Raw genomic sequence first — 18,843 nt, 5'->3', positions numbered from 1 at the left:
GGAGCAGTGGATCTGTTGTGCAGGCACTGAACTCCAGCAATAACCCTGGTAGCAATACAAATAAATATATAAATAAGATTCACTTATTTAAAATAAATGAAAAGCTCAAGTAAATTAAATTCACTGGTTAAGTTTTTAGATAGCTGGAAATTATTAAGCCAGTAGTTCTCAACTCTGGCCACATATTACATTGAATCACCTGCAGTGGTTTTTAAAGACTTATCTTCTCTTATGTAAGTTGCTTTTAATATTTATTTATTCCCTTTTGTTGCCCTTGTTTTTTTATTGTTGTAGTGATTGTTGTTGATATTGATGTCATCGTTGTTGGATAGGACAGAGAGAAATGGAAAGAAGAGGGGAAGACAGAGGGGGAGAGAAAGATAGACACCTGTAGACCTGCTAAAGCCTGTGAAGCGACTCCCCTGCAGGTGGGGAGCCAGGGGATTGAACAGGTAGGGTATCCTTAAGTCAGTCCTTGCACTTCACGCCCCGTGCACTTAACCTGCTGTGCTACCGCCCGACTCCCTTAGGTAAGATTTTTATCTACTTGAAGCTGGAGTTGAGAACTAAGTACAGATGTGTGACAGTAGCAATGATCCACAAACCCAAAAGCACGCCATAAAACCATTATTCTCTATGGGTTGTGATATGAAAAAGGTATTGAAGGTTGATACAACATTTTTTTTAAAATGGCTTCAGAGCCATTTTTATAGCTCACTTGGATAGTGCACTGATTTGCATGTGAGTGACCCAGGTTCAAGCCCAGTAGGTATCACACTGAAAGAAGTTTTGGTGCTATGGTTTCTCTCTCTCTCTCTCTCTCTCTCTTTCTCTCTCTCTTTCTCTCTCTCTGTCTCTCACTCTTTCACTCTCTACCTCTATCAAAAAATAAATATATAAGAGGGGCTGGGTGGTGGCGCACCAGGTTAAGCACACATGGCAAGAAATGCCAGGTGTAAGTAAGGATCTGGGTTCCAGCCCCCCACCCCCACCTGTAGGGGGGTCGCTTCACAAGCGGTGAAGCAAGTCTGCAGGTGTCTCTCTCTCTCCTCCTCTCTGTCCAGTCCTCTCTCGATTTCTCAATGACATCATTAACATAACAACAAAATGGGGGGGTGGAATTGCTGCCAGGATTCATAGTGATAACCAGTGATAACCCTGGAGGCACTAAACAAATAAAGAAGTAGGGAGTTGGGCGGTAGCTCAGAGGGTTAAGCGCGAAGCGCAAGGACCGGCATAAGGATCCTGGTCCAAGCCTCTGGCTCCCCACCTGCAGGGGAGTTCCTTCACAGGCGGTGAAGCAGGTCTGCAGGTGTGTATCTTTCTCTCCCCCTCTCTGTCTTCCCCTCCTCTCTACATTTCTCTGTCTTATCCAATGACAGCAGCAACAACAACAACAATAATAACCACAACAGTGATAAAACAACAAGGGCAACAAAAGGTGAAAAATTATCTCCAGGAGCAGTGGATTCGTGGTGCAGGCACCCAGCCCCAGAAATAACCCTGGAGGCAAAAAAAAAAAAAAAATTAAATAAAGAAATAGCTTCACTTTTCACTTATGTATTTATTTATTACCACACACTTCTCAGCTCTGGCTGTTGGAGTTCCTAGGGATCAAGCCTGAAACCAATGCAAGTCCTATGTGCTACTGCTTCCCATTTTTCTCTTTGTGCTTATTTCCTTTTTTAAAAAATTTATTACGGGATAGAGACAGAGAGAAATTGAAAGGCAGAGGGAGATGGAGAGGGATAGAGGTAGAGAGACACCTACAGCTCTATTTCACCACTCGTGAAGATTTCCTCCTGCAGGTGGGGGCTTGAACCTGGGTCCTTGTGCACTGTAATGTGTGCGCTTAACCAGGTGCGCCACCGCCTGGCCTCCTTTGTCTTTACTTTCTTCACTGGCCAGGTGCTCAGTGAGTAGCACAACCATTGTCATCCTGCCTTTTGTCCTGTAGCACACCATCAAGGCTCCCAAGGATGGCACAGTCAAGAAGGTGTTCTACAAAGAAGGTTCTCAGGCCAACAGACACGCACCACTAGTGGAGTTTGAGGAAGAGGAATCGGAGAGAAGGGACGCAGAATGAACTCTCTCAGAGAAATGGCTGCCTCACCTCAGCAGTATATTTCAAGTACAGTGTCTCTCCACCACAAAGAAAAAGTGCCTTCCTGCTTTCCTCCAGGTTAATAGTCCGTTATCAAGTGAATGTATAATCATGCTAAAACCCTTTCAGACTTAAGAATCGTGTATGTGGGTTGCTAATACAATAAATGATCTCAAAATATTTCACACGAATGAAATTGAATTGTACTTTTTCAGTGGTGACCAATGTAGTGTTTGCCACAGCCTGTCTCACTGATTGTAATGTTTTTAGGAAGACAGGAAACCATTTGATTAAAAGAGAATGATTGGAAAAGAAAAAGGCTGTGTGAAGTGAATTCTTTAACAAGTCTTGGTGAAAGGGATGCCAGTGTACCTTGAAGACGGATGTCACCGAGCTCAAATCAACCAAGGTTTTCTTTTCACTGAAGAGCCTCTTGTGAGGCAGCTTTGCGATTGGATGCTCTCTCATCCTTGGGATTGAGTGACCTCTCTCTGAGATGTCTCCATGTACTGTATTTTCTAAACTTAGGCAGATATATCTACACAAACACGCAAACTCTGTATTTAATTTTACATATGTTTGTAAAATATATTTAAATTAGTACATGTTAGAGTATATTAATATTTAACTTGGATAATTTTTTAAATGATTTTACAGAAAAGTGAAAAATCTGACACTGCTGAATAATTTTTTTCTAGAAACAGATTTTCACTAGGGGAAAAAAATTCCTTCAAATCTATTTATTCACTTTGTTCTAGGTGTGTTTCTTGCTACTATTAACAGATAGGCAGAATGGTCTGCATTTTCATGTAGTCACTAAAGTGTTAAATGCTTGTTAAACCAAATCTTTGTTGCATTTATAAAAATCATGTTGGGGGGGGGTCAGGCAGTAGCACAGCAGGTTAAGTGCACATGGCATGAAGCGGAAGGACCTGTGTGAGCCCCTGCTCCCTACCTGCAGGGGGGTCGCTTCACAAGCAGTGAAGCAGGTCTGCAGGTGTCTATCTTTCTCTCCCCCTCTCTGTCTTCCCCTCCTCTCTCCATTTCTCCCTGTCCTATCCAACAACAATGACACCAATAAGGACCACAACAACAATAATGACCACAACACAACAATAATGACCACAACAACAATAAAACAACAAGGGCAACAATTGGGGGAAAAAGCCTCCAGGAGCAGTGGATTTGTGGTGTAGGCAACCAGCCCCAGCAATGACCCTGGAGGCAAAAAAAAAAAAAAAAAGAAAAAGAAAAGAAAAAGAAATTCCTTACATATATTGAAGTACATTGAGAGAACTATTAAAAAGAATCATGTGGGCTGGTGGTGGCACACCTGGTTGAGTACACATGTCACAATGCTCAAGGACCAAGGTTCTAGATTCATGAGTGGTGGTGGGAAGATTCATGAGTGGTGAAGCAGGGCTGCAGGCATCTCTCTGTCTCCCTCTCTATCACTGTCATCCCTCTCGATTTCTGGCTGTCTCTATAAAGTTAAGATAATATAAATTTTTTTTTAAATCATGTTAAAGGCGAACAAAATAGCACACTTGGGGGAGGGTGGCTGGGCAGTGATATGCCCAGTAGAATGCACACGTTACCATACACAAGGACTTGGGTTCAAGCCCACCCACCCGCCATCCCCACCTACAGGTGGAAGCAGTGCTGCAGGTATTTTCTCTTTCTCCCTCTGTATCTCCCCCTTCCTTCTTAATTTCTTTTTGTGTCTGTCAAAAAGAGAAAAAAGCTCCCTGGGAATAGTGGATTCATGGTGGCTTTTAAAAAAAAAAAAAGTACATTTTAATGCTGTGGTCTCTCTCTTTCTCTGCCTATTTTAAGAAATATTTATTTATTAGAGACAGAAATTTAGAGGGGAGGAATACATAGAGAGGGAAAGAGAGAGAGACACTTGCAGCCTTGCTTCACCACTCATGAAGCTTTCCCCTTACAGGTGGGGACCAGGGCTTGAACCTGGGTCCTTGCACACTAAAATGTGTGTCCTTAACCAGATGTGCCACCACCTGGCTCTTCGTCCTATCTATCTTATAAAAAATGTTGTCAGGAGCCAGGCAACAGTGCAGCCAGTTAAGTACACATATTGCGATGTGCCAAGGACCCAGGTTCAAGCCCCTGCTCCCCACCTACAGGGGGTAAGCTTCACGAGTGGTGAGGCAGTGTTGCTGCTTTTCTCTCTCCCTTCTCCATTTCTCTCTGTCTCTATCCAATAAATATATTTTTAATTTATGTCATATGTGGAGAAGTCAAAGAAATATAAAAGTTGGTCACTGTCCTTTAAGAGCCCTTATATTTAATTGGGAAAATAAGACATAGGCATGTCAAAAGTTAGGTAGGATAATACCAAATCCAAACTTAATCTTTACACTGGCTGCCAAGGAAGCAACCCCATTGCCAAGTGAGCATTGAGATAGGTACCCACTGCTAAAATTGGAAATGCTGCGTTCCCAGATAAATCTGATTACACAGCTTAGCCAGAAAGTCCATTTTTCCAGCAAGACAACACGAAACTCAATATCCTAAGATGTAGGTGGGAAGTGGTGGAGATGATGTCTTAGGATTGGTGCCGAAAATAGATATTTTTAAGAACTGGGATGAAACAGTGCTGCGGGCAGGTGTTGATGGGGTCTGTGTCTGAAAGGAAGGAGAACGAGGGGCAAGAGTAGGGGGGTGAGAGTTATAGACTAGGAATTCCAGGACAGGAGCACCTTGGTCTTGACAATGAGCAAGATCTGTCCTGTGTCCAGGAGCTCACCTGCCCAGCTGGAATGCAAGTTGCTTCTGGTGAAGGCACATGAAGGAGTCCTTCCTGGAAGAAGAAAGGTGTGTATGATGTAAGTGGGAGCTGGGTTATAACTGGCATGAAGTGACATTTATATTTTATCTTGTAGGTAGTAGTTCAGTTGAATTACTTCATTTTACCAGAGCACTGCTTAGTTCTGGCTTATGGTGGTGCTGGGAATTGAACTTGGGACATTTGGTGCTTCGGGAATGAAAGTCTTTTCACATAAGCATAATGCTGTCTCCCTAGCCCCCCCCCCCCTTTTTTTAAGCAGGGAAAGCAGTAGTTTTAGAGCAGTAGTAGTTTTTGAAGAGAAAGACTACCTAGCTATTAGAGCCCTTTTAAGGAACTTCGACATTATTTCACAAGTTTAGGCATTTGCAAACATTTTACCCTGATATCCCACTTCTAGTTAAGCACACTTATTACCATGTGCGGAAACCCAGGTTTGAGACCCTGTTCCCCACCTGCGGGGGGGGAAGTAGGTCTGCAGATGTCTCTCTGACTCCCTCTCAGTCTTCCTCTCCCTCCTCAATTTCTCTCTATCCTATCAAATAAAAATAGATAAGGGGGGGGGGGCGATAGCAACCAGAAATATGGGGTTTGAAATGCTGGAGGCAATAACCCCAGTGACTAAAATAAAATAAACTTTATATATAACATGTTAGTAATGGAAACATGGCTGTGCAGAAACCAAGCAACTGTTCGGTCCTGTACCCTGAACAGTAACAGTAGCTTACAGTTGCCTGTGGCTATGTCACTTAGCTCAACATTTTGCCCAATACCTGGGACTAATCACTGTCTTTAACTTAACACTGAGTTAGCTGGAGAAGGATGTCAGAGATTAAACCCAGGGCCACATACATTCGAAGCATATGCTTTACAACTGAGCTACATCCTTACCCTCTCATTTTGAAAAGAAAATCATCCTTATTTTTTTCTCTCCCTGAAAAGACAGGTCCTTGCACATGTACGATTTCTCCCCTCTGGGTCACTTTGTCATTCAGATAGACGGACAGACAGACACCACAGCACTGCAGCTCTCCCTCATGCCCTAGGACTTCCCCTATAGTGCCAGAGCTCAAACCCAGGCTGCCCACAAGGTGAGGTAAGTGCACTACAGCATGAGCTAGCTCTCTAATCCTCCCAGAAAAATAATTTAAAATGCAGAGGTTACACGGGCTCCTGTGCTAGATGTGATGAATGGGCTTGGGCCGTGGGTCAGATTGATGGGGTTTCTAGTTAGCAGTGTTTACATACTTTCCCCATACTTGGGAGCTACTCTGCGCAGATCCAGCTTTCTAGTCCTATTCCCAACTCTGATACAATCTTCCCAGACAATACTTGTAGCCCACCTACATGTTAGCTGTCTGGCCCAGGCAAAAAAATAGTAAAGTCACGGGCCCATCAGAATATGCCTAAAATAGACTCCAGGAACGGCTTTTTCCAACATGAAGACCCCAAATCTCATCTGCTAAATTCTTACCTTTAAGTTCCTGATTATTAAACAACTTGTCCTGCTTTATATCTTTTTTTTAATAATTTTTTAATATTTATTTTATTTTTTCCCTTTTGTTGCTCTTGTTGTTTTATTGTTGTAGTTATTATTGTTGTTGTTGTTGGATAGGACAGAGAGAAATGGAGAGAGGGAGGGGAAGACAGAGAGGGGGAGAGAAAGATAGACACCTGCAGGCCTGATTCACCACCTGTGAAGCAACTCCCCTGCAGGTGGGGAGCCGGGGTTCGAACCGGGATCCTTATGCCGGTCTTTGTGCTTTGCGCCACCTGCGCTTAGCCCACTGTACTACAGCCCGACTCCCCCTGCTTTATATCTTAATGCTTTTCAGCCACCAAGTTGCTGATGCTGCCATGACTCCATCTTGACTTCCCTGGGCAGACGACCTCACCAGTGTGTCCTGGAACCCCACCTCTCCAGAGTCCTACCCCACTAGGGAAAGATAGAAACAGACTGGGAGTATAGATTGACTTGCCAATGCCCATGTCCAGCGAAGAAGCAATTACATAGAAGCCAGACCTGCCACCTTATGCACCCCATAACAATCCTGGGTCCATACTCTTAGAGGGATAAAAAACAGGGACGCTTCCAATGGAGGGGATGGGACGGGACACAGAACTGTGGTGGTGGCAACTGTATGGAATTGTACCCCTATTATCTTACAATGTTGTTAATAAATATTAAATCACGGGAGTCGGGCGGTGGTGCAGCAGGTTAAGTGCACATGGCGCAAAGCACAAGGACCAGCATAAGGATCCCGGATCGAACCCCGGCTCCCCACCTGCAGGGGAGTTGCTTCACAGGCAGTGAAGCAGGTCTACAGGTGTCTATCTTTCTCTCCCCCTCTCTGTCTTCCCCTCCTCTCTCCATTTCTCTCTGTCCTATCCAACAATGACGACAACAACAATAATAACTACAACAATAAAACAACAAGGGCAACAAAAGGGAATAAATAAATAAAATAAAAAATATTTTTAAAAAATTAAATGATAGCTTTATTACACATGCGGTCATACACATTGCATTATTAATTTTGGAATTCTATAAAAGTGGTACCGTGTTGTATCTCCTGGAATATACTCTTGATATTTCACAAAGCCTTATGATTAAGATTCATCCATGTGAGTACTCCTATCCCACTAGTTTTAGCTACTAGTCTTATGCTGTGTGCCATGCCAGTTACTTCCTCCATGTACTTATATTGTCATGAGTACATACAACTCACATTGTTGTCAATGCTTTGCAACCCTGGGTGATGTGGTTCTGAGCATTCTTGGTTCACAAAGTGCCATGTGTGTATTTCTTTTTTTTAATTTAATTTAATTTTTTTATTGCCACCACTGGTTATCACTGGGGCTCAATACCAGCACTATGAAGCCACCACTCCTGGAAGCCATTCCCTCCCCTTTATTTTTTATTGGATAGGTCAGAGAAATTGAGGTGGGAGGGGAAAGCAGAGAGAGAGAAAAGTTGAGACAACTGCCACACAGCTTTACCTTCCCTCCTGGACATGGGGATGGGGGCTGGAAGCCAGGTCCTTGCATAAGGTAACAGGTGTGCCCAGCAGGGTGCTTTGCCTGGCCCCAAAATTCAATTTATTAAGTTTTTATCTGATATCAGTACACAGGTTGGATAGTGAGGCAAAAGAGAGGAGACTAGAAAGCCACTTAGGAAGTTCTTAGAGATACTTGGGCATGATGTAATAAAAGACTAAGATAACCCAGTGCTTTCAAAGCTGTATTTTTAGCAACAGAGCCTTTCCCTTCATGCAAATAAAACCTTCCCTGTTTACAGGAGGGAGACACAGAGCTGCTTTCTGGAGACACTTTGGGTTGCCCTTTGCCCAAGAAACAAGATGGAGTCCTCTATTGCATCGTTAGGTGACTGTTGATCACAGAGAATGGTATATGGAAGGAATTTGAGGCCAGCTAGCCCAGAACCCACACATCAGTGGAATTCGCTACAAACTTTGCAAGTTGTGTTTCTATGTGGACAGAATTCCTTTGCACTTGACTGTATTTGTTTCCTCCAAAGAGAGAGTTTGCTGCAGATGAAATGGAAGCAAAGGCAGTAAGAAATGGTGCTTGGGATGAAGATTTGGCCCCACAAAGACCCTGGGTCCATGCTCCCAGAGGGTTAAAGAATAGGAAAGCTATCAGGAGAGGGAAGGGGATATGGAGTTCTGGTGGTGGGAATTGTGTGGAATTGTACCCCTCTTATCCTATGGTCTTGTTCGTGTTTCCATTTTATAAATAAAAATTAAAAAAAGAAAAAATAAATGGTGTTTGCCCCAGCTCTCACTGGTGAGAAACAGAATCCAGCTCCAGAGGGGAAAAAAAACAAAAACATGATACACTCAACAGTAAGTGGTGGATCATCTGGAAAATAGGTGCTGTAGGGGAGCTTGGTCAGGGGGCAGCAAGTGGAGTAATAAGTTCTCCTCTGGGTCAGGAAGCTGAGGGAGAGGCAATGACATCTGAACTAGACTTTGGAGGAATGCCATTTGCCAGCTGGAAAAAGAAGGTAAGACAAGGCCAATGCAAGGGGCGGCACTAGCAAGGGCTAATAATAACAGTAAGGCGTGAAAGTGCAGTCAGTGTTCAAGCCCCGAGTAAGCCAACGTGGGCTTGGCCCCTGGGCGCACAGAGAGGACATACTCCAATCAGCAGCTGTGTGTCCTGGAGATTTTCAAACAGACAAGTGTTTTGTTTTGTTTTTTATATATTTTATTTAGTTGTTGGACAGAGGCAGAGAAATTGAGAGGAGAGAGGAAGACAGAAAGAGAGAGAGAGATACCTACAGTACTGCTTCATCACTTGTGAAACTTCCCCCCTGCACATGGGGAGTTGAGGCTTGAACCCTGGTCCTTGTGCACAGTAATGTATGAGCTTAACTGGATGCACCACTGCTGAGCCCACAGACAAGAGTTTCAAAGTTGGTTTTTTGTTTGGTTTTTGTTCTTCTATCCACTGGCTGCCATACCAACTGGCAAGTGGAATCCAGAGTCAGTTGTTGCTGAGGACTTATTCTGATGCAGTCTCCGCCCCCAGGTTTTTCTATGCCCCGCTAAATCCTAGAGTGCCCCCTTTCAACCAATCCTGGCTCCGCCCCCAGGTTTTCCTATGCCTCGCTAAATCCTAGAGTGCCCCCTTTCAACCAATCCTGGCCCTACACGTCACCCCTGGTTGTCGCCCAATAAAAAGCCCCCTCACCCCTCCCCCCCTCTCTCTCTGGGCTCTCGGCTCTCCCTCTCTGAGGTCTCGCTCCCTGCTCTCCCCCCGTGGTCGGCCATTGCTGGCTGGCTCCACGTGGTCTGAACCAAACCTCCCCCCCCATCCTATAATAAAGATCTGTGTACCCCTTTGCTCTGGACGTCCGCTCTCTTCTCCGCGGTGCAGCCCGACACCAGACCACCTCAACAACATCTGGCGCCCATCGTGTTCCGTACCCACACCATGCCCGGCCTGAGGTCTCCGAAACCGCCCAGACACAGGTAAGTGGCATCCGCCCACTTCTGTGGCCCCGCGTTTCCCTCCACTATGGGAAATTTCTCGTTTTATGAGGAGGTGTCCCAGTCATTATTTCTTGACCTGGGACAGATTCCCGCTGTCATAAAAGGTTTAATTTTCGCTACCCCTTGGATTTTTTTAACTGTGGTCGCCACTTTCAAGATATGTAAAACGTGGTATGCCATAAGGATAAGTGACCTTGAGGCTGAGGTACGAGAGTTAAATCACATGTGCTTAAGACTTAGACATCCTAAGCGATCAGCGGCTAAACCCAAGAATTCCGTTCCCACAGACACGCACACGTGTTCGGACGCTCCTCCTCTGACCCCACCCCCTTCCGCCGTTCAGGTTTCAGCTCAGCCTGCGTTCCTGAACCCTGCCCCTTCCGTCCCGGTTTCAGCTTCCGTTTCAGCTCCGCCTGAGGCGCCTGCGTTCCTGAACCCCGCCCCTTCCGTCCCGGTTTCAGCTCCGCCTGCGTTCCTGAACCCTGCCCCTTCCGTCCCGGTTTCAGCTTCGCCCACGGCCCCTGCCTCCGCGGTTTCAACTCTGCCTGCAGCTTCTGCGTTCCTGAACCCCGCCCCTGCCCCTGCTGTCCCAGTTTCAGCTCCGCCTGCAGCTTCCATTTTCCTGACCCCGCCCCCGGCCCCTGCTGCCGCGGTTTCAGCTCCGCCTGAGGCTTCCTCGTCCCTGACCCCGCCCCCTGCTGATACATCACCATTAAGAGATCTAGTGGCTGAGATACGAGAGCTAAAGGATATTTTTTCAGCATTTAAGGATTTTAAACCATGTGCAGTCCACCCCGGGAGCTCCGTCCCCGTAGATATGCGTTTAGTCTCCCCTGCAGCCACTACAGCAGTTTCTACTGAACTTTCCACTTCTGTAGCTCCCTCTCCCGCGCCACCGGACCAAATCCACACATTCCCGGTAAACTTGGCCCCTTCTAAACAAAACCCTCAGCCGTGGCAGCCATATTCCTCGAAAGAACTTGGAACGCTCAGGCAAGCAGTCAGGGAGGACGGTATGCACTCTCCATGGACCAAGTCCGTTTTGAGAAGCTTTTACCAGCATTTAAATACACCACAAGACTGGAAAGAACTGGCTCGTGCTGCACTCCCAGACCCTCTCTATCTTCAGTGACAGGCATGTTTCCGCGATGAGTGCTCTAGGCAATCGCAGGAAAATAGTAACAAACAGATAGAATGGAATTCTGATGCTTTGTTTGGAGCAGGAGCTTATGAATCTGGAGCTCAGCAGGCAGAAGCCAGGTTTCCAACTGGTTATTTTGAACAGGTACGCATCTGTGCAACACAAGCATGGGAAAGGGTGACCACACCTGATGTAGATCCATCAGCTCCCATTAACTCTTTTCACCAAGGCTCTGATGAGTCATTGGCGAGCTTCATCTCAAGGGTGAAGAGAAGCTTAGAGAGAAAGGTTTATAATCCTGACGTCCGCACACTACTCCTGCGCTCTATTGTCTGGGAAGGCATGACACCACAATTCCGTCAGGTATGCCTTAATCTTAAACACCTACACCCAGATAATTGGATTCTAGCGACACAGGAGCTTACATCAGGCAATTATGGGACACCCGCTACGACGCAGGTCTATGCAGTTGCCCCACGTAAGCAAAACGGGGCCTGCTTTCAGTGCGGTCGCCAAGGACATTGGCGTAACCAATGTCCTGATAAGTTGCGACCACGCCTCCAGTCAGGGAAACCACGCCTCCAGCCAGAGCAACCCCGCTTTCAGTCAGGGAGCCAGAGACCACGTACTGTTTGTCCAAAATGTCGTAAGGGGTTTCATTGGAAGAGAGATTGTTGGTCCCAATTTCATAAAGATGGTTCGCCCCTGAATGGTACAAATTCGGGGCCTGAGATTTTGTGGACCACTCCTGTTTTAGAACAAGGTCACCCTTCTATGACAGTAAAGATTGGCAATATTCCTTTTAAATTTTTGATTGACACGGGGGCAGCAAAGACGATTTTAAGGCAAGAAGAGGTTCCCCAAGATTGGGAACTCATCCCTGGACCCAGTTTACATGGAATAGGAGGGATGACAAGAGCATTTTGCACACGAGACTCGCTTATGTGGGAAGACCCAGAAGGTTCTACTGGACACTTCCGCCCTTTGGTAGCTAATATTAGCACCAACTTACTGGGCAGGGATCTTCTGGAATGTCTTAATGTTAGGATATCCACAGACGCCTCTGCAGAGCGTAAAACTCATTCCCGCGATACCAGGTCTATTCAGCACCCCCAATACTAAATGCCACTGTTCATAGCCAAACACCCCGCTTAAGCTGGCTTTCTAATGAGCCTGTCTGGGTGGAACAGTGGCCTTTACCTAGGGATAAGCTAAAAATTTTAAAAGAGCTCGTCCGAGAGCAGTTGTCCTTGGGACACATTCATCATTCTCGAAGCCCATGGAATACTCCTGTCTTTGTGATTAAAAAGCGCTCGGGAAAATGGCGCCTCCTTCAAGATCTCCGTGCAGTAAATAAAACCATGCAGGTCTGGGGCTCCCCCCAAAGGGGTTTGCCTCTTGCTTCTGCAATTCCCACGGGAATTCCAATCATAGCTATTGATATACAAGATTGTTTTTTCTCTATCCCCTTGCATCCGCGAGATTGTAAACGTTTTGCCTTCTCTGTTCCGTCTATTAATAATGCCAGCCCCGCTGACAGATTTGAATGGGTGTTGCTGCCCCAGGGTATGGCCAATAGTCCTACAATTTGTCAGGAGGCTGTTAAATCTGCCCTTGTCCCATATATTCATAAGGGCCTTAATATTTTTCATTATACAGATGATATTTTAATATGGGGAAAATCAGATACAGATCTCTATGCCTTACGTGATTTTCTCATTCCTGCATTAAAGAAAAGCGGCCTTAATGTAGCCCCTGAGAAGATACAGCTAATCCCTCCAATATCCTTCCTAGGTTCAGAGATTTCTCTAACGCAAATTCGTCCCTTAAAACCTAATGTTACCTTCCCTTCTAACCTTACTCTTGCTTCTTTACAAAGTTTTCTAGGAAATTTAAATTGGCTTAGGCAGTATCTCTATCTGCCCACAAGCTGCCTCCAACCACTGTTTGACCTGTTGAAAGGAAACAAACAGCCCTCTTCAAAACGTAAGTTAACTCCCGAGGCCTCCTTGGCACTGGAAAGGTTTAACCAGGCCCTCCAGGACATGCACCTTGTTCGATTCTCCCCCTCCTCTCCAGTAAACCTTCTAATCTTCAACTCCACCCCCACAGTAGTAGGGGCACTGTGGCAAGACCATGGGGTTCTCGAATGGCTTCACACGCCAGTAGGAGGAGCTCCAAGACTCCTCACTGAGATAGATGCGTTAGCATTCATGGTTCGCCAAGGGAGAAATAGGTCTGTGCAGGTCTTAGGGAAAGAACCGGATTTAATCATTCTGCCCTTTTCTCTCACAGATACAGAGTGGCTTATACGCCATCATTCCCGCTTTGCCATAAGCTTCGTGGGGTTTCCAGGACAAATAGATAACCATTTTCCTTCTAATAAATTGATAGCTTCTTTACCTCTTCTGCCTCTACTAGCACCTAAACTTTTCTCTCGGGATCCCATTCCCTCTGCTCCTACAATCTTTACTGATGGCGGAAAAAGGGGAGCTGCTGCCCTTATATATTACCCAGACAAACAATCTCCTAAACCTCTCTTTACTGAGCTTCCTGATAATTCCCCTCAGTACAAAGAACTTTATGCTGTTTTTCTTGCACTAAAAGCTGTACCAGAATCCTTCAACCTTTTTTTCTGACAGTGTGTATACTGTTAACTTACTTCCATGGCTTGCTCGTTCGTATGTGAAAATTGATGACAACCCACTTTCCCCTCTCTTGATTCAAATCGCCTCTATGCTCTGTTCTCGAACCCAACCACTGTATATTCAACACCTTCGTTCCCACAGCCCTCTTCCTGGTTCCCTGTCCGAAGGGAATGCCGCAGTTGACCGCCTTGCCTCCACAGGAACTTTCCCAGTCTCTGTCTCTGATCCTGCTAATTTTCACTCTCTAACCCATGTTAATCTTAAAGGCCTTCAAGCTCGATTCCCTGATGTTCCTGTACCACAGTTAAAACATATCCTTGCTACATGCTCTTCTTGTGCAAATCTCATAAAGACACCTGCTATCCAGACCCTTGGGGTTAACCCCCGAGGTTTAAAAGCTAATGCTATTTGGCAAATTGATGTCACCCACATACCAAACTTTGGCAAACAAAAATATGTGTTTGTCTCAATTGATACCTTTTCTAAATTTATGTGGGCTACAGCTCAGACAGGAGAAAGTGCTAAAAAGCTTGTAAGCCATATGCTCTCTTGTTTTGCCGTTATGGGGATCCCATTACTTTTGAAAACAGACAATGCACCTATGTTTTCAAGCAAACAATTTAAAGATTTTTGTTCCCTCTGGAATATTACTCATACCACGGGCATTCCCTACAATCCACAGGGACAAGGCATTGTCGAAAGGGCCCATCAAACACTGAAGGCTCAACTAAATAAAGATAAAGGAGGAACATATCCCCCCAATATCCAGCTAGCAAAAGCCTTAACTACGTTAAATCTCTTTAATATTTACAATAACTCAGCCTTACCCCCTATTATTCTTCACTGGCAAACACCATCTACCCTCCCATCTATTAAGGTGAAATGGAGAGACCCACTCGATAAAGTTTGGAAAGGGCCTGACCCATTATTGACCATGGGAAGGGGTTTCGCATGCATTTTCCCTCAAAATTTCTCTAAACCTGTCTGGGTTCCTGCCCGCCATGTCCGACAATACCCGCAGGATGGCGCTGTTATTCCTGAAGAACAAGAAATACTACAAGAGGACCAGATGCAGGATACATCCCAGGACCCGTAATACGACATGGCAGAACCTGCAAATCTGGCTCACAGAGACCTCTCTCCTACCCTTTCCCTGTATGTCTTATGTTATAACTGGCCAGTTGTTTTTGTGAATGAGTGTGTTAAATGACAAAATTTTTTTTTCTTTTTTTTTGCATGACCCATCTGCTTGGAGTACTCTAAAAGGTTATTGGCCTTATATAAAAATGCTGGACGCAGCCAAAGTTTCTGGAGACGTCCAGAAACATTCCAAAAAATTTTTTTTCTTTCTCCCTCTTTTGAATTTTATATATAGTATTGGTATATATGTAAGCGTTTAGTCTTAAACTGTGTGACTAATGACAGATTTAAAATTGTTTTTAAATAATGTGTTTTTATAACAAAAGTTCTTTTTCCTCCAGTTTGTTATAACTAAATGTTTATGGGTATGTCTCAAGTTTGGTAACACTAACTTAACGGTCAGAAGTGTAACCCTACAGCTACACTTTTACCAGACAAGGTAAATATTAATAGTTAAGGTAACTTACTATTTAGGTAAAAGTCTAAATGTTCAACGTGACTATTCATTCCCAAAACTAAACTATATAAATTTTATATACAGGACACCTTTGAAGGGCCCCCAAAGGTGCCCTGTAAACTATCTTGTGGAAATTAATCCACAACAGATCTGGCATCAATCTGGCACTGTAAACGTTAAAATCATTGTCACGAATATGCGTTAACTCTCTAAGCAATTTGAGTCTGTTTAAAATACATATTTTAGCTAAAATTGGTCTCAAGATCCTGCGGTAGAGGCTGCTACAGGAGGTCACATTAGATGACCTTTTAATAAATCATAAAGAGATTCTAAACCAATTATAATCATCGAGGTATCAACTATAACAAACCTATAACTTGTTACCAGTTCAAATTAACCACGAGAAGCAGATTGTTTGTGTTTCTTTCACAGGAATCCCAGAAAAACCATCTGAACCCCTGCACACCCTGACGTCACTCACTAGATGGCACGACTACCGTGGCACACCCCCCGAAACCCTAGATGTCACTCAACGTGATCTGAAGAACCTGATACACGAATTCCAAGGACAGAACTTTCTTCATGCCTGGTTACCGTTCCTGCTTCTGACCTGCTTGTTACGTGTTGGCAGTTCCAGCTAGCTATCTACAAAAGAGCAACATTCCAGCGGCTGACCTCCCTCATGCAGCGTTGCATCCCCTGCCAATTCCTCCCCTAGCCATCTACTTCGGACTGAGACTTGTATCGGACTTTCTGACATACCCTATATACATTTTACACAATTTTGAAGCAGCTTATTTCCCTTCACGCTGCTGGTTTTTCATAGACTAATCCTGAGTAATTCATAGACTTTACAGACTGTTGCCTTGAGGACTATACAATGCCAAATAGCCCCTCTGTTTGGTGGGTCATGCCTCCTGCCGCCCCCTCATTATGTACCCTTGCCCTTTTCCCCACTCAAGCAGGGAATGTTCCTTTACACACCAATCCTTCCCTTCACACCCCACTGACTTTTACTTCTCCCCTTCGTGTCCCTTCCTATTTTGTTATGTCATTTAGGCTTATGTCCAAAAGGTTTCTGCCCCATGATAGTCTTTTATAGACTTTGTACATCTTATGCAATTACTAGATAGAAAGATAGAAAAGATGTAGAGATACTGTGAAGAGATGGTTGAGCAGGCTGCGCTTAAACCTATGAGATGAGTCTCTCCAGGTAAGTCTCTCTTTCTGAAGAGGGGTTGAGCACAGGAGGACATTTAAATCTCACAAGGTTGGCAGCCATTTAAGCCTTCCCTCCTCCACAGAAAGTCCTACATCTTCCCACCTGAGCATGGCATTCCTCTAAAACATTTAAGCATGCTCCATTTTTCTTTACTGTGTCCATTTAGATATAAAGGGATAGGAGGAGATGTTGCTGAGGACTTATTCTGATGCAGTCTCCGCCCCCAGGTTTTTCTATGCCCCGCTAAATCCTAGAGTGCCCCCTTTCAACCAATCCTGGCTCCGCCCCCAGGTTTTCCTATGCCTCGCTAAATCCTAGAGTGCCCCCTTTCAACCAATCCTGGCCCTACACGTCACCCCTGGTTGTCGCCCAATAAAAAGCCCCCTCACCCCTCCCCCCCTCTCTCTCTGGGCTCTCGGCTCTCCCTCTCTGAGGTCTCGCTCCCTGCTCTCCCCCCGTGGTCGGCCATTGCTGGCTGGCTCCACGTGGTCTGAACCAAACCTCCCCCCCCATCCTATAATAAAGATCTGTGTACCCCTTTGCTCTGGACGTCCGCTCTCTTCTCCGCGGTGCAGCCCGACACCAGACCACCTCAACAACAGTCAGTGGAACCAAAAGAAGCACCAAATATGCCAGTCTAGGCTGGTTTCACGGGGGAAGCAAAATCCTGGCACCTTAAAATTGTTAAAAGCAGTGGTGCACCCTGTTGAGTGCACACATTACCACAAGCAAGGATCTGAGTTTGAGTCCCCACTCCCCACCTGCAAGGTGTGGGGACTTGGAGAGCAGAGTGATGAAGTAGATCTGCAGGTGTCTCTCTTTATCTCTCCCTCTCTATCTTCCCCTCCCCTCTCAATTTCTTTAATAGAAAGAAAACAAGAACAAAAGGGAAAAATGATCATTAGGAGTGGTGGGTTTGTAGTGCCGGCACTGAGCCCCAGCAACCCTGGTTGCAATTTTTGTACTTTGCTTTTGGTTTTGGTTTGGTTTTATGCTGTTCAGGTCTGCATTATTACTAGAAAACAGTTCAATGTTAGGAGCCTTGCAATGGCTTCCCTGCTGAACATGGGCATTACAGAAGCCAGACCTTCCACCTTCTGCACCCTATAATGACCCTGAGTCCATACTCCGGGATAAAGAGTAGGAAAGCTATCAGAGGAGGGGATGGGATACGGAGTTCTGGTGGTGGGAGTTGTGTGGAGTTGTACCCTTTTATCCTGTGTTTTTTGTCAATTTTTCCTTTTTTATAAATAAAAATTAAAATAAATAAATAATAAATGCCCTGCAATTCATGTTCATACACTTGGACCCCAGCTCAGGCCCTTTTTGTCCTTTCTCCTTGCTTCCCAGCCCAATGCTCTTACCCTGGCGCCACCTCCCTGGTCACTTGAGCAAGTTGTTTCCCCTCTTGAGCTTTGCCTGTGAAGTGGGGGGGGGGGGGCTGCACGCCCCACACAGGTTGATTTGGAAGGTTGGATGAGAGAAGTGCCTTTAGCACTATGCCCGGAACATTATTTACCAGCAAGCCACCGGCACTTAATCATTTCAAACTCATTATTATTACTTGAGAGCATTTAAGAAACAACTTTAAATTCATTCCAGATGATCACCCTTGCCAGCAAAGTTCCCAGGTCCCGTTTGGACATGGAGAAGCCAGCCCTCGGCTCCCTCCCCCAGCACTAATCGCTTCCATGTGTCGATCCTGCCTTCACTTCCTTTCTAAATCATACCTACGTCTATTACTACTTCCAAGTGTCCTTCCTTTTTCCCCTCTTCTCTCAGATGAGAGAAACAGTGCACGGCTTCCTCTGGTGTTTTCCAGACTAAGTTCTCTTTCCTTTCAGTGACGGTGATAGAAACAAGACTCCTGCATAGTGTTCCATTGTGTATATATACCACAGCTTTCTCGGCCACTCGTCTGTTGTTGGGCACCTGGGTTGCTTCCAGGTTTTAGCTATTATGAATTGTGCTACTATGAACATAGGTGTACAAATATCTTTTTGGTTGGGTGTTATGGAGTCCTTGGGCATATCCCCAAGAGAGGAATTACTAGGTCATATGGAAGGTCCATGTCTAGCCTTGTGAGAGTTCTCCAGACTGTCCCGTGAGATAGAGCATATGTTCACACTTATCCATAAACTAGGGCAAAATATATACCTGAAAGCAAAAGTACACAATAGTCTGCAGTGAATACCCCCCCCCCCAACACTTCATCTGCACTATTCCAGCCTTTAGGCCCGTGATTGTTCAACAATTTGTTTGGCTTTGTATGTTAACTCTCTTCTTCTCAGCCACCAGGTTCCAGAT

General features: G+C 45.2%; 1 protein-coding gene across 1 annotated transcript in view; it reads left to right on the top strand.

The window, feature by feature from the left end:
- The window catches only part of MCCC1 (methylcrotonyl-CoA carboxylase subunit 1), a 63,474-nt gene extending 61,052 nt beyond the window's left edge, over positions 1-2,422 (top strand). Inside the window, exon 19 of the mRNA XM_007534040.3 lies at positions 1,958-2,422. Coding sequence (XP_007534102.1) covers positions 1,958-2,086 — 129 coding nt within the window. The 3' untranslated portion in view covers positions 2,087-2,422. The remainder of the gene's footprint in view (positions 1-1,957) is intronic.
- Positions 2,423-18,843: the final 16,421 nt, after the last annotated feature.

The sequence above is a fragment of the Erinaceus europaeus genome, chromosome 14 (assembly GCF_950295315.1).
Source record: "Erinaceus europaeus chromosome 14, mEriEur2.1, whole genome shotgun sequence".
Lineage (NCBI taxonomy): Eukaryota > Metazoa > Chordata > Mammalia > Eulipotyphla > Erinaceidae > Erinaceus > Erinaceus europaeus.
The sequence above is the reverse complement of the archived record's forward strand: the minus strand, read 5'-3'. Positions and strand labels throughout refer to the sequence as shown.